We start from the raw sequence: 16,158 nt of genomic DNA, 5'->3' as shown, positions 1-16,158 counted from the left end.
CAGTCTACACCATCTTTTTTTAGACATCCATCTTTGTTTGGGCAAGCTGATAAGAAATTGCAGTATAAAAATGTGATTTCTAACACCTTTTCTCACCAAACGTTGAGAAAGTGAATCATTCTGCTGGACAAATGTTGCTCTGAACATCTGAGACAATTCTTTAATGACTACATTGAAAATGATTACCTTAAAGCAGGGGTGTCAAACTCAAGGCCGGGGGCCAAATCCGGCCTGTGACTTCATTTTCTGTGGCCCCACAAGAGCTTGCAAAGAATATAATATGTTTATTATACGGTTACATGCCGATTTACAGAAGCACGTTGTCCATAAACTACATCTCCCACAATGCATCTCAAAATAGACTTTTTTTCTTAGAATTCGCCTTTTTTTCAAAATGTTTTATATTTTTTTATATATGTATTTTTTATATAGTCTTAAAGTTACAACCGGCCCGTTGAGTGCAACCAGAATGCGAATGTGGCCCGAGATGAAATTGAGTTTGACACCCCTGCCTTAAAGCATGAGCATGAGGGTTAGGGTTAGGGTTAGTTTCCTTAGATTTTTACCTTGTGAAAAATCGAAGGAAATAACCAAGGGTGTTTCTCAATGTCGAGGACGCTTCCTTGGTAGGACATGTCCCTCCGAGTCAGGTCCATCAGAGGCTAGGCAAGAATCTTTCCTTTTATTCGGAGAACGAAGAATGGAACAGGCTAGCAAGTGTGCAGGTGTGCGTCATATGCGAGGCCTCGCCTTAAATGGAGCACGATTTCCGCCAAAGATTTGGAAATTGGTCCGTGCGCAAAGCATTGTGGGGATTTTAAGACCGCTGAGTCTACACATGTACAGCCTCGAAATTTCTCGCTACGAAGTACGCCGGCCTCGGTAGAATTCCAAGTATGCTGGACATTGGAACAGTCCTTCGGCGGCACTCGATGACGTAGTATGCTTGAAATAGTGGCTCTGAAGCAGCCTTCCTCGACATTGAGAAACACCCAATATATTTTTTAAACACAATTGCTTTCTTAAATTGCGTGCTGTAATTGTTTTAAGTTTGCCCATTCTGCTTTCACCAAGTAAAAATTGTAACATCTTCAAATGTTTTTTGTAAAGAAATTAAATCATTAAATCTTTAAAATCGCTAAGCAATATCAGAAGAAATTCACAATAAAGAGTTGGGTCATTCTAAAACAACAATTTGTTAATGATTGAAATAGCCTTTGGACAAATCAACTTACTTGTGATCCGTAATCCTCAAATGTACCGATTACAGTTGAAAAGTTAAAGCATTAAAAAAATATATATTCCGAGTGCGAGGAAGATTTTCCACGCAGTTTGACGAGGGTGACATGTTTTCTACTTTCTGTAAAAACAACCACAGAAATGTCACCCCACGTTTGTGTGTGTGTGTGTGTGTGTGTGTGTGTGTAGCCCTTGAACAAGTCTAGTATTACGTTGACGACAGACGGTCAATCAATACTTAGTCTCATTTCATTCAACAGTTGTAAGTGCTTGAACATATCATGCATGCGAGTCATACACACAAAACAATAATTTTAAATCAATCAAATGTTTAAGAATTAGTTTTGGAACAAAACCAAAGCATCACGAAAACAACCAAAGGAGCTAGTTAAAGCACCCGATGCCCGAGGACAACTTGTAACCAAATGTGTTCTCGTGTGTGTGTGTGTGTCTGAGAGTAGTGTACATGATGTATGGAAATTGTGTGTGTGTGTGTGTGTGTGTGTGTGTAGCCCTTGAACAAGTCTAGTATTACGTTTCCAAATGTGCAGACAAAGAAAAAGAGCATTCAAATCTACAGTTCCTTTTAATTTTATTACAAAAACAAAAAACAGGATTTTCAGAATTAACAGTACGACAACAAATCTACTGAAAAAAGACGGAAGGGGGAAACAGAACAAGTGTGAGGGAAGTGGTGTGTGTGTGTGTGTGTGTGTGTGCATGAGTTTACGATCCCCATTAAAAAGAAGAATAAATCAGAGAATGTATATGTGCCCCCCTTCAAAAATGTTCCATATTATTACTTCAATTGAACAAATATTGAAGAAAACATGAGGGGGAAGTGAGACGTAGACAAGGAGAGTTTGATATAAAACACTTGGCAGAGGATGTCAAGCCTTTTTTCATTTTATTATCCATTAGTTAAGAAAAACAAATCATTTCTTTCAAAACGGAAAAAAAACAATGCTCGCAATAAAAACCCATTTAAACACACATGCACGCACACAGACACACAAACATGACACCTGATGGGTGGATGGAGATGGGAGGAGGAAAGGAATTAAGAGGGGGGGGGGTGTTGATGAATGAAGTGTGTGTGTGTGATCGCTCGTTCTTTCCTACCATTTCAACATGACACTTCACTGACCAACACGAAAAATAAGGGGCGTCTACGTCTATATACACATTGTGTGTGTGTTTGTAAGTGTATGAGTCAGAAGAGCCATTTGGGGTTAATGAAAGGTCAACTAGGTTTGGCAGTTTGCGTGTGTGTGTGTGTGTGTGTACGTGTGTGTTTGTAAGAGACATTTAGGACCGTCGCTTCTTCTTGGCGGAGTGGCTTGGGGGGGCTGGGCGGATCTTTCTCTTCCTGGGGTTGGTGGTGGTGTCCTCTTCCTCGTAGACGCTCTCTTTGTCAGCTATAAAACAGAAAAATATGACACGTTTATCAATAAAGAAAATTCACATTTCATGTATAAAAAAGGACATTAAATTGCGCTACAAGAAGAACACAAAGGTCTTTTCTTTGTATGAGACTGGTTTCAGACAGAGGGTGAAAAGAGGTGCTGCAGCACAGGCAGGATGAGACAAATAAAGAGCTTTGTGAACATTAAAGCATGGAGACATGTAGAGACACTACATACTGATATACACCTGAACATCAGCAGGAGAGGACTCTTTAAAGTAGAGACACTACATACTGATATACACCTGAACATCAGCAGGAGAGGACTCTTTAAAGTAGAGACACTACATACTGATATACACCTGAACATCAGCAGGAGAGGGACTCTTTAAAGTAGAGGCACTACATACTGATATACACCTGAACATCAGCAGGAGAGGACTCTTTAAAGTAGAGGCACTACATACTGATATACACCTGAACATCAGCAGGAGAGGACTCTTTAAAGTAGAGGCACTACATACTGATATACACCTGAACATCAGCAGGAGAGGACTCTTTAAAGTAGAGACACTACATACTGATATACACCTGAACATCAGCAGGAGAGGACTCTTTAAAGTAGAGACACTACATACTGATATACACCTGAACATCAGCAGGAGAGGACTCTTTAAAGTAGAGACACTACATACTGATATACACCTGAACATCAGCAGGAGAGGACTCTTTAAAGTAGAGGCACTACATACTGATATACACCTGAACATCAGCAGGAGAGGACTCTTTAAAGTAGAGGCACTACATACTGATATACACCTGAACATCAGCAGGAGAGGACTCTTTAAAGTAGAGGCACTACATACTGATATACACCTGAACATCAGCAGGAGAGGACTCTTTAAAGTAGAGACACTACATACTGATATACACCTGAACATCAGCAGGAGAGGACTCTTTAAAGTAGAGACACTACATACTGATATACACCTGAACATCAGCAGGAGAGGACTCTTTAAAGTAGAGGCACTACATACTGATATACACCTGAACATCAGCAGGAGAGGACTCTTTAAAGTAGAGACACTACATACTGATATACACCTGAACATCAGCAGGAGAGGACTCTTTAAAGTAGAGACACTACATACTGATATACACTTGAACATCAGCAGGAGAGGACTCTTTAAAGTAGAGACACTACATACTGATATACACCTGAACATCAGCAGGAGAGGACTCTTTAAAGTAGAGACACTACATACTGATATACACCTGAACATCAGCAGGAGAGGACTCTTTAAAGTAGAGACACTACATACTGATATACACCTGAACATCACCAGGAGAGGACTCTTTAAAGTAGAGACACTACATACTGATATACACCTGAACATCAGCAGGAGAGGACTCTTTAAAGTAGAGACACTACATACTGATATACACCTGAACATCAGCAGGAGAGGACTCTTTAAAGTAGAGACACTACATACTGATATACACCTGAACATCAGCAGGAGAGGACTCTTTAAAGTAGAGACACTACATACTGATATACACCTGAACATCAGCAGGAGAGGACTCTTTAAAGTAGAGACACTACATACTGATATACACCTGAACATCAGCAAGAGAGGACTCTTTAAAGTAGAGACACTACACACTGATATACACCTGAACATCAGCAGGAGAGGACTCTTTAAAGTAGAGACACTACATACTGATATACACCTGAACATCAGCAGGAGAGGACTCTTTAAAGTAGAGACACTACATACTGATATACACCTGAACATCAGCAGGAGAGGACTCTTTAAAGTAGAGACACTACATACTGATATACACCTGAACATCAGCAGGAGAGGACTCTTTAAAGTAGAGACACTACATACTGATATACACCTGAACATCAGCAAGAGAGGACTCTTTAAAGTAGAGACACTACACACTGATATACACCTGAACATCAGCAGGAGAGGACTCTTTAAAGTAGAGACACTACATACTGATATACACCTGAACATCAGCAGGAGAGGACTCTTTAAAGTAGAGACACTACATACTGATATACACCTGAACATCAGCAGGAGAGGACTCTTTAAAGTAGAGACACTACATACTGATATACACCTGAACATCAGCAGGAGAGGACTCTTTAAAGTAGAGACACTACATACTGATATACACCTGAACATCAGCAAGAGAGGACTCTTTAAAGTAGAGACACTACACACTGATATACACCTGAACATCAGCAGGAGAGGACTCTTTAAAGTAGAGACACTACATACTGATATACACCTGAACATCAGCAGGAGAGGACTCTTTAAAGTAGAGACACTACATACTGATATACACCTGAACATCAGCAGGAGAGGACTCTTTAAAGTAGAGACACTACATACTGATATACACCTGAACATCAGCAGGAGAGGACTCTTTAAAGTAGAGACACTACATACTGATATACACCTGAACATCAGCAAGAGAGGACTCTTTAAAGTAGAGACACTACACACTGATATACACCTGAACATCAGCAGGAGAGGACTCTTTAAAGTAGAGACACTACATACTGATATACACCTGAACATCAGCAGGAGAGGACTCTTTAAGAACTTTTTCCACCCCTGTTAACACGTTTTTGGAAACATCTTTAAAGGTCCCCTATTATACTGTTTTTCATCAATATATCACAGGTCTCAGATATATACAGAGCCTGTCTCTGATTGGCTGAAACACTGTCTCTGATTGGCTGAAACACCAAACAGATCATTGCAGCATTACCCATAATCCCCTCTGTTTCAGCCCTGTTTCCAAAGTGCTGATTCTCTGTCTGTTACTTTAGATGAAAATAAGGAGCCCCTCCCCACGCCCCTCTGAGAGAGATTTGGTTAAAAAGAACACAATGGTGCTCTAGGAGGAGATTCAGGTGATAAGGTGGGGGGGGGGGGGGTTACCTTGGTTGCTGATTGGCTAATGGTTACACAGGACAACACATCATTATGACATCATAAAGTGGCCAAAATCTGATCAGCTCATTTTCAGACAGGTTTTTATAGAAATGGATCAAAAAGAGAGAGAATCTTTGTTCCTGAAACTTTCAGAGTCTCTTTCCACAGAGGGGACACATGTTGATGTAGAAGAGACATGAAGAAGAGGGGACACATGTTGATGTAGAAGAGACATGAAGAAGAGGGGACACATGTTGATGAAGAAGAGACATGAAGAAGAGGGGACACATGTTGATGTAGAAGAGACATGAAGAAGAGGGGACACATGTTGATGTAGAAGAGACATGAAGAAGAGGGGACACATGTTTGATGTAGAAGAGACATGAAGAAGAGGGGACACATGGTGATGTAGAAGAGACATGAAGAAGAGGGGACACATGGTGATGTAGAAGAGACATGAAGAAGAGGGGACACATGTTGATGTAGAAGAGACATGAAGAAGAGGGGACACATGTTGATGTAGAAGAGACATGAAGAAGAGGGGACACATGTTGATGTAGAAGAGACATGAAGAAGAGGGGACACATGTTGATGTAGAAGAGACATGGAGAAGAGGGGACACATGCTGATGTAGAAGAGACATGGAGAAGAGGGGACACATGTTGATGTAGAAGAGACATGAAGAAGAGGGGACACATGTTGATGTAGAAGAGACATGAAGAAGAGGGGACACATGTTGATGTAGAAGAGACATGAAGAAGAGGGGACACATGTTGATGTAGAAGAGACATGGAGAAGAGGGGACACATGTTGATGTAGAAGAGACATGGAGAAGAGGGGACACATGCTGATGTAGAAGAGACATGGAGAAGAGGGGACACATGTTGATGTAGAAGAGACATGAAGAAGAGGGGACACATGTTGATGTAGAAGAGACATGAAGAAGAGGGGACCACATGTTGATGTAGAAGAGACATGAAGAAGAGGGGACACATGTTGATGTAGAAGAGACATGAAGAAGAGGGGACACATGTTGATGTAGAAGAGACATGAAGAAGAGGGGACACATGTTGATGTAGAAGAGACATGAAGAAGAGGGGACACATGTTGATGTAGAAGAGACATGAAGAAGAGGGGACACATGTTGATGTAGAAGAGACATGAAGAAGAGGGGACACATGTTGATGTAGAAGAGACATGGAGAAGAGGGGACACATGATGTAGAAGAGACATGGAGAAGAGGGGACACATGCTGATGTAGAAGAGACATGGAGAAGAGGGGACACATGTTGATGTAGAAGAGACATGAAGAAGAGGGGACACATGTTGATGTAGAAGAGACATGAAGAAGAGGGGACACATGTTGATGTAGAAGAGACATGAAGAAGAGGGGACACATGTTGATGTAGAAGAGACATGGAGAAGAGGGGACACATGCTGATGTAGAAGAGACATGAAGAAGAGGGGACACATGTTGATGTAGAAGAGACATGAAGAAGAGGGGACACATGTTGATGTAGAAGAGACATGAAGAAGAGGGGACACATGTTGATGTAGAAGAGACATGAAGAAGAGGGGACACATGTTGATGTAGAAGAGACATGGAGAAGAGGGGACACATGCTGATGTAGAAGAGACATGGAGAAGAGGGGACACATGTTGATGTAGAAGAGACATGAAGAAGAGGGGACACATGTTGATGTAGAAGAGACATGAAGAAGAGGGGACACATGTTGATGTAGAAGAGACATGAAGAAGAGGGGACACATGTTGATGTAGAAGAGACATGAAGAAGAGGGGACACATGTTGATGTAGAAGAGACATGAAGAAGAGGGGACACATGCTGATGTAGAAGAGACATGGAGAAGAGGGGACACATGTTGATGTAGAAGAGACATGAAGAAGAGGGGACACATGTTGATGTAGAAGAGACATGAAGAAGAGGGGACACATGTTGATGTAGAAGAGACATGAAGAAGAGGGGACACATGTTGATGTAGAAGAGACATGAAGAAGAGGGGACACATGTTGATGTAGAAGAGGATTTTGCATAATAGGTGACCTTTAAGGAATTACTGTCCGAACGTTTGCATCATTATCTCCGCTTTGAACTTGTGTCAATAAATATGGCTGAGCAACACATCCTATAACATGTTTGCCATGAAAAGCTTTACAGACCTCTCCTGGCTTCTTCCTCCAGCTCGTCCCAGTCTTTCCCGCTCTCCTCCTCGCTGCCGACAGACTCGCTGTAATCTGCAAGAAATAATAAATATATATGTAAACTATCCACTGTAAAGAGAAAGGTTTCCAACAGCAACAATTTAAAAAAAACAGTTTGTGTTTTCTCAAGTTGTGGAAAAAGGAGAAAGTAATAAAAGTCGTACTGGATTCCTCTGTCTCCGAGTCGTAGTCTTCGTCACTGTCCGCCTCCTCCTCTTCCTCCTCTTCATCTCCAGACGGGTTGAATGTTTCATCCTCTACTTCCGACTCGGAGTCTTCCTCCCGACCGCTTCCCTGAAAAAAATGAAATAAAACGGTGAAGCAAGAACGAGGAAAAACTGGTCTGTTAAATACAAACTAGAATAGAGTATCAGTGTTTCCCCTAGGATGGAGTCATAGCAGCGGTGCTAAAGCAAAATGTGAGCGAGTGCGAAGTGCGCCCCGCCAATATGTTCATATGTGTCTTCCAGCACAAGAAAGGCTCTTGAGGCCTCGTGCATACAGTGGCAATGTCTCAAGATTTAGCCAAATACACCTTTCTTGAACATACAGTAACACAAATACACCTTTCTTGAACATACAGTAACACAAATACACCTTTCTTGAACATACAGTAACACAAATACACCTTTCTTGAACATACAGTAACACAAATACACCTTTCTTGAACATACAGTAACACAAATACAAATACACATAACAAACAATCAAAAAGAGCGCTAGGGGGCGCCACTTATTATATTTTTTTTAAATGTAAAAAAAATAATTTGCGCCGCCGCTATTTGTATATAGGAGAGACACTGAATATATATTTATTGTCATCATACAAAGCATAAGCGAAATTTCTTTGGCAACTCGCACTGCAGTAAAAAATAGACACTATAAATAAATAAGAGTAGTGAAAGCAGAGGTAGTAGCGATGACAGTGCAACGAGATCAAATTCAATGTGCATATTTACACTTACAGTCTAAATACAGAACTGTTACAGGTGTGTATTATCAGGGTATATGCAGGAATCCTGAAGTCAAATGTAAGACCTTTTAAGACCCTTTCCATACATTTGAAGACCTCATCGCCACTTCGAGTTGTAACCGGTTACATTGGCGACACACTTTACTATATACAGTATTGATTGTCCTTCCTCCTTATCTTCCAACCATTTGCTGTATTTTTGGAACTTTAAGTATTTTTGGATCTTTAAGTATTTTTGGAACTTTAAGTATTTTTGGAATTTACGGTATTTTTGAAACTTTAAGTATTTTTGGAACTTTAAGTATATTTGGAACTTTAAGTATTTTTCGAATTAACGGTATTTTTGGAACTTTAAGTATTTTTGGAACTTTAAGTATTTTTGGATCTTTAAGTATTTTTGGAACTTTAAGTATTTTTGGAATTTACGGTATTTTTGGAACATTAAGTATTGTTGGATCTTTAAGTATATTTGGAACTTTAAGTATTTTTCGAACTAACGGTATTTTTGGAACTTTAAGTATTTTTGGAACTTTAAGTATTTTTGGAGCTTTGGACCCTTTCCATACATTTGAAGACCTCATCGCCACTTGGAGTTTTAACCGGTTACCTTGGCGACACCCTTTACCTCACATTCACTATATACAGTATTGATTGTCCTTCCTCCTTATCTTCCAACCATTTGGACGCAGACTTGCATTTCCCCATAACGATGTTGTTTAACAACCGGCGTAAACGGACCTTTGCGCGCTATCAAGCAGTGAGCGTGCGATGTCCTGTTCAGATGACGTCAAATCCAACGGGATGCCATAAATAAACTACACAGAATCACACTACACACCTACGCAATGATTACATTCAGGCAGACTGTCCAAAGAGGTTGTATTCCACAAACTTATTAGAAACAAGCTACAACATGTAAGACCTTGGAAAACTTTTAATACTTTTTAACACCCCGCGTATGTATACATTGTGTAATTTTCTTTTCTTTTTTAATATATTTTTTTATGCATGCTTCTTCTGTAACATTAAGCTGTCTTTGGGTCTGTTGGACGAATAAAAGTATTCGGATTTCTTTCTGCGTGGAAAATCCAATAAATGGCCCTACATTTGCCCCGTTTGTTTCCGCAGATTGTTTGTGCTTTGCTATATAATAATAATAATAATAATAATCTTTATTTGTATGGCACATTTCATGCACAAAGCAGCCCGAAGTGCTTCACAGAAAACATAACAACAATATTAAAATGAATACAGCACAAGATAAAACATCAAAAGCGATCCTAATGAAATTCCCGTGAATTAAACCCTGACAAGAAATTAAAATATGTTAAAATAAAAACAATTTAATAGGATATTAAATTTGCTTTTACACATTTCAAGGGAGTTTGCTGTTCTAAGATCCACGGGGACATTTCTAAAAGCAGGGCACTGGAGGATCTAAGGCAGGGGTGTCAAACTCAAGGCCTGGGGGCCAAATCCGGCCCGCCACTTCCTTTTATGCGGCCCCATAAGAGCTTGCAAAGAATATAATAGGCTTATTATAAGGTTACGCGCCGCTTTACAGAAGCACGTTGCCCATAAACTACATGTCCCACAATGCATCTCATTTTGTGACGTGCACACTGAAGAGACTTGCAATTATTTGCCCTAGACTTCTGCTTTCAGACGAAGTTAATCATGAAGTTATTACCCTATCGGATAATAATCCAATGCAGAGGCAATGATGTAATATAATACATTATTTTATATATTTACCTATGTATATTTATATAATCTTAAAGTTACCACCGGCCCTTTGAGTGCAACCATCATTCTAATGTGGCCCGAGATGAAATTGAGTTTGACACCCGTGATCTAAAGGGTTCTTGTTGGAACATCAAAAGAAAGGCAGTCGCTGAGATAAGAAGGTGATGGAAAGCTTTGTAAGTTAATAAAAGAAACAGGTAACCAGTGGAGTGATGCCAGCACAGGGGAAATGTGTTCTCTATGTGTACGTACATCGCCCTCGGGGTCCAAGAAAGACCAGCCTCCCTGCTCGAAGAAGCCCTCGGGGTCGTCCACGATGGTCTTCATGATCTTGGTCCAGTTCAGGGACTGCACGCCCTCCGTGTACTTGATGTCACAGGAGCTGAGGAGAGACAGAGGAGAGACTTTTAGCCTGTGTGCGAACAACGGTTGATGTTTGATTGTCATTTAAAAAGGTCCCCTATTATACTGTTTTTCATCAATATATTATAGGTCTCAGATATATACAAAACATGTTACACGTTAGTCGCTTTTATCCAAAGTGACTTACATACTCAATACTGTGGGCAACAGTAGCACAGGAGCAATTTGGGGTGAAGTGTCTCAGGGACACAACGACATGCTGACTGCAGTGGGGTTTGAACCTGACCACCCTGATCCGAACACCAACGCACTATCCACTGCGCCACACGCCTCCTATACAAAACATGTCTCTGATTGGCTGAAACACCAAACAGATCATTGCAGCATTACCCATAATCCCCTCTGTTTCAGCCCTGTTTCAAAAGTGCTGATTCTCTGTGTGTTACTTTAGATGAAAATAAGGAGCCCCTCCCCACGCCCCTCTGAGAGAGATTTGGTTAAAAAGAACACAATGGTGCTCTAGGAGGAGATTCAGGTGATAAGGTGTGGGGGGGGGGTTACCTTGGTTGGTGATTGGCTAATGGTTACACAAGACAACACATCAGATTTTGGCCACTTTATGATGTCATAACGATCAGCTCATTTTCAGACAGGTTTTTATAGAAATGGATCAGGACAAAAAGAGAGAGAATCTTTGTTCCTGAAACTTTCAGAGTCTCTTTCCACAGAGGGGACACATGTTGATGAAGAAGAGACATGAAGAAGAGGGGACACATGTTGATGTAGAAGAGACATGAAGAAGAGGGGACACATGTTGATGTAGAAGAGACATGAAGAAGAGGGGACACATGCTGATGTAGAAGAGACATGAGGAAGAGACATGAAGAAGAGGGGACACATGTTGATGTAGAAGAGACATGAAGAAGAGACATGAAGAAGAGGGGACACATGCTGATGTAGAAGAGACATGAAGAAGAGGGGACACATGTTGATGTAGAAGAGACATGAAGAAGAGGGGACACATGTTGATGTAGAAGAGACATGAAGAAGAGGGGACACATGTTGATGTAGAAGAGACATGAAGAAGAGGGGACACATGCTGATGTAGAAGAGACATGAAGAAGAGGGGACACATGTTGATGTAGAAGATGAAGAAGAGGGGACACATGTTGATGAAGAAGAGACATGAAGAAGAGGGGACACATGGTGATGTAGAAGAGACATGAAGAAGAGGGGACACATGTTGATGTAGAAGAGACATGAAGAAGAAGGGACACATGTTGATGTAGAAGAGACATGAAGAAGAGGGGACAAATGCTGATGTAGAAGAGACATGAAGAAGAGGGGACACATGTTGATGTAGAAGAGACATGGAGAAGAGGGGACACATGTTGATGAAGAAGAGACATGAAGAAGAGGGGACACATGTTGATGAAGAAGAGACATGAAGAAGAGGGGACACATGCTGATGTAGAAGAGACATGAAGAAGAGGGGACACATGCTGATGTAGAAGAGACATGAGGAAGAGACATGAAGAAGAGGGGACACATGTTGATGTAGAAGAGACATGAAGAAGAGGGGACACATGCTGATGTAGAAGAGACATGAAGAAGAGGGGGACACATGTTGATGTAGAAGAGACATGAAGAAGAGGGGACACATGTTGATGAAGAAGAGACATGAAGAAGAGGGGGACACATGGTGATGTAGAAGAGACATGAAGAAGAGGGGACACATGTTGATGTAGAAGAGACATGAAGAAGAGGGGACACATGTTGATGTAGAAGAGACATGAAGAAGAGGGGACACATGTTGATGTAGAAGAGACATGAAGAAGAGGGGACACATGTTGATGTAGAAGAGACATGAAGAAGAGGGGACACATGCTGATGTAGAAGAGACATGAAGAAGAGGGGACACATGTTGATGAAGAAGAGACATGAAGAAGAGGGGACACATGCTGATGTAGAAGAGACATGAAGAAGAGGGGACACATGCTGATGTAGAAGAGACATGAAGAAGAGGGGACACATGTTGATGTAGAAGAGACATGAAGAAGAGGGGACACATGTTGATGTAGAAGAGACATGAAGAAGAGGGGACACATGTTGATGTAGAAGAGACATGAAGAAGAGGGGACACATGCTGATGTAGAAGAGACATGAAGAAGAGGGGACACATGTTGATGTAGAAGAGACATGAAGAAGAGGGGACACATGCTGATGTAGAAGAGACATGAAGAAGAGGGGACACATGCTGATGTAGAAGAGACATGAAGAAGAGGGGACACATGTTGATGTAGAAGAGACATGGACAAGGGGGTTTTGCATAATAGGTGACCTTTAAGTTTGTGTAGCCTTTCTGATTGTAAAAAACGTACTTGAGCCACTCCTTGATGGGGTCCAGGGAGTTGACGGGCACGGCGTTGATCATGGTGACCTTCTTGTTGTAGTCCTTGTAGACGATGACCACGTCGAAGTTCTTCAGGTGGAACTGAACGCGCTCAAAGTGGATCAACTCCACCTCGTCCAGGGTCACCACGAACGGAGGCTGGACGCAGAGAAAGACAAAAGGAAATCAACAAAAAGGACAGAAGAATTTGACAAATGTCTTGGGGTCAAATGTATATATAATAAAGAATGACTATACATCTAGCTGAGGCTTTTATCTAAAGCGACTTACAAGTGCATTCAAACATGAAGATACGAGTAAAAACCCTGTAAGTTTGCTGCAAATAAGCCAACCTTCCCAAGTGCATAAATTAGGTCTTATTTTATTTATTTGTAAGTGGCAACAGGTGGGTTTTTAGTCTGCAACGTAAGATGTATTTCGTTGATATCAGGAAAGCAGAGAATCAACACCTTGAACGCGTTTAAAAAAAATGGACAACCTGCACACCTGTTTTTTTGTCATTGAAACTGTACGTGTTGTTTAAGAAAAAGTAACATTTGAGACGAAATAAGTGGGAAAATGCCGACTTATTTCCGTGATTGAGGACTCATTCCTGCACCACCTAATTGTTTATTGACTCACCCATTCAGTGGTATTGACCAGGGAGCTGGAGGTGGGCTGCAGGAGGCAGGTCGACCTGTAGGGGGCGCCCTGGAACCTGGAGAGCAAAGGAGGAGAAACATCAGAAATCAATCGGGTTGACTCGTACGAGGAATTTGACTTGATGTCACGGTGCGTACATTATTATTTCTGTTGTACCTATATGTTCACTTTGTTTCATATTTTATATTGTTGCATCGACTCAGTTGTCAGAGAGAAACCATTATTTTATTGTATTTGTATTATCATACCTTTTACCTCCTTGTGTCTATCTAATAAAAGGTTATATGTTGCTGCATGTACGTAATTAAAATATGTAAAAACAATAAAACATGAACGGTGATACTCCTAAAAATGATAAGCCAAATTAAAAACAATTAAATGTACTTTTAAAAATTCCAATTGAGGTTGCCGTTCTAAGATCAAACGGGAAAACTCCACATCAGTCCCAATTTCTCTTTCTTTAAAATGCACGTCTCCCAAAGCGCATCAGACCAGACTCAGGGGGTGTTTCTCAATGTCGAAGGAAGGATCCTCCAGAGCCACTATTTCAAGGATGCTACGTCATCATCAAATCCCGCCGAAGGACTGTTCCAATGTCCAGGATCCTTGGAATCCTACCGAGGCCGGCGTCCTTCGTTGCGGGACATTTCGAGGCTGCACATGTGTATCCTCCGCGGTCTTAAAATCCCCACAATGCTTTGCGCACGGACCAATTTCCCCAAATCTTTGGTGGGAAATGTAAGGCGGGACCTCGCATATTACGCACACCTGCACACTTGCTAGCCTGTTCCATTCTTCGTTCTCAGAATGCCAGGAAGGATTCTTGCCTCGCCTCTGATGGACCTGACTCGGAGGGACATGTCCTACCAAGGAAGCGTCCTCGACATTGAGAAACACCTGAACTTTTGAAAGAACATCCATCTGTTTGCAACTTGTATATAGACTATTCTTGCACTATTTCTATTATATTTGTATTTACCATTTTATCTGTGTTATTGTGTTGCCCTGTTGGAGGAGGAGCCTGTGACCTAAGATTTTCATCGCCATAACTACCATATGTACAAATGACAATAAAAGCCTTGAACGTTTACTAACCCGAGGTCTCTGAAGGGAACCTCGAACTCCAGTTCCTCTTTAGTCAGCGTCTCCACCTTCTCGATGAAGTTCTTGAAGGCCGACTTGAGCTTGTGTCTCATCTCTCGCTCCATCTGCTCTGCGTACAGGTCGTCCCGGTCGTGCATGTGCTGGTGTTTGCCCAAATCTGTGGTGATCTCCCCGACCTCGGTGTAGAACTGGACGTCCGTGTGGCGCCTCTTCCCGAACATGATGGCGTTCTGGAGGGGAAAACGTGTGACGGACAAAATGAGGCATTGAAAATCCTGACGTTGAGAATGACGAATGCTTCTCTTGAGGCTATTCGTATCAAAAAGTATCCCAGAGTCTGTGGTTTCTGCCGGTTTTAAAAGTAAAAACTATCTGTATTTACTTTTAAAACCGGCAGAAACCACAGACTTTCGGATAGTTTTGATACCAAATGCAATACAGTTCATATTAGGGCTGCAACTCATTTCTTTTGAGCATTGTTTCAGAAGAAAGTGGATCTTTAAATGTGTCTGTTGCAGTTTAACAGGATTTAATGCTGGTTAAAAACTGCATTTCCTGCTCATTTTGGAACCAAAAAAAGAGGGATTCTTTGTTGATTTGCTGCTCTAATAATAACATAATTGGTTGCAGCTCTAATTGATGTATTCACATCCTCAGTGTAGAACCAATAAAGCTATACGTATCAAAACTATCCCAAAGTATGTGGTTTCTGCCGGTAATTTGGGATAGTTTTGATACCAAATGCAATACAGTTCATATTAGGGCTGCAACTCATATATTTTGAGTATTGGTTGGATCTCTAAAATATCAGAAAATGGTGAAATAATGTACATTCTAGTTTCTTAATGTGCAAGGAGAGATCTTTAAATGTGTCTGTTTCAGTTAAAAACAGCATTTCCTGCACATTTTCCAACCAAAACAAATATGGATTTTCTGTTGATTTGCTGCTCTAAAAGTCAAATAAGTCGCTCCAATTGATATATCCTCAATAGTGTTGAACCAATAAAGCTACCCTGAGGTGGAAGTGAAGGACGATGATCATCTCCCCGTCGCACGGCTGGAAGAGGGCGTGTTTGATGTTGTTGTAAAGGATATCCA

The 16,158-nt window shown here is 41.1% G+C and overlaps 1 protein-coding gene across 1 annotated transcript in view; it reads right to left on the bottom strand.

The window, feature by feature from the left end:
• Positions 1-1,806: 1,806 nt before the first annotated feature.
• The window catches only part of supt16h (SPT16 homolog, facilitates chromatin remodeling subunit), a 28,675-nt gene continuing 14,323 nt past the window's right edge, over positions 1,807-16,158 (bottom strand). Inside the window, exons 17-24 of the mRNA XM_034145558.1 lie at positions 16,073-16,158; positions 15,052-15,290; positions 13,936-14,011; positions 13,283-13,452; positions 10,791-10,920; positions 7,984-8,113; positions 7,778-7,852; positions 1,807-2,657 (exon numbers count right to left, since the gene is read on the bottom strand). The exon at positions 16,073-16,158 is cut by the window's right edge and continues 33 nt beyond it. Of these exons, the coding sequence (XP_034001449.1) occupies positions 2,548-2,657; positions 7,778-7,852; positions 7,984-8,113; positions 10,791-10,920; positions 13,283-13,452; positions 13,936-14,011; positions 15,052-15,290; positions 16,073-16,158 (1,016 nt within the window). The 3' untranslated portion in view covers positions 1,807-2,547. The remainder of the gene's footprint in view (positions 2,658-7,777; positions 7,853-7,983; positions 8,114-10,790; positions 10,921-13,282; positions 13,453-13,935; positions 14,012-15,051; positions 15,291-16,072) is intronic.

This window comes from Trematomus bernacchii, unplaced genomic scaffold (genome assembly GCF_902827165.1).
Source record: "Trematomus bernacchii unplaced genomic scaffold, fTreBer1.1, whole genome shotgun sequence".
Lineage (NCBI taxonomy): Eukaryota > Metazoa > Chordata > Actinopteri > Perciformes > Nototheniidae > Trematomus > Trematomus bernacchii.
Note: the sequence above shows the minus strand (reverse complement) of the source record. Positions and strands in the feature narration are given on the sequence as shown.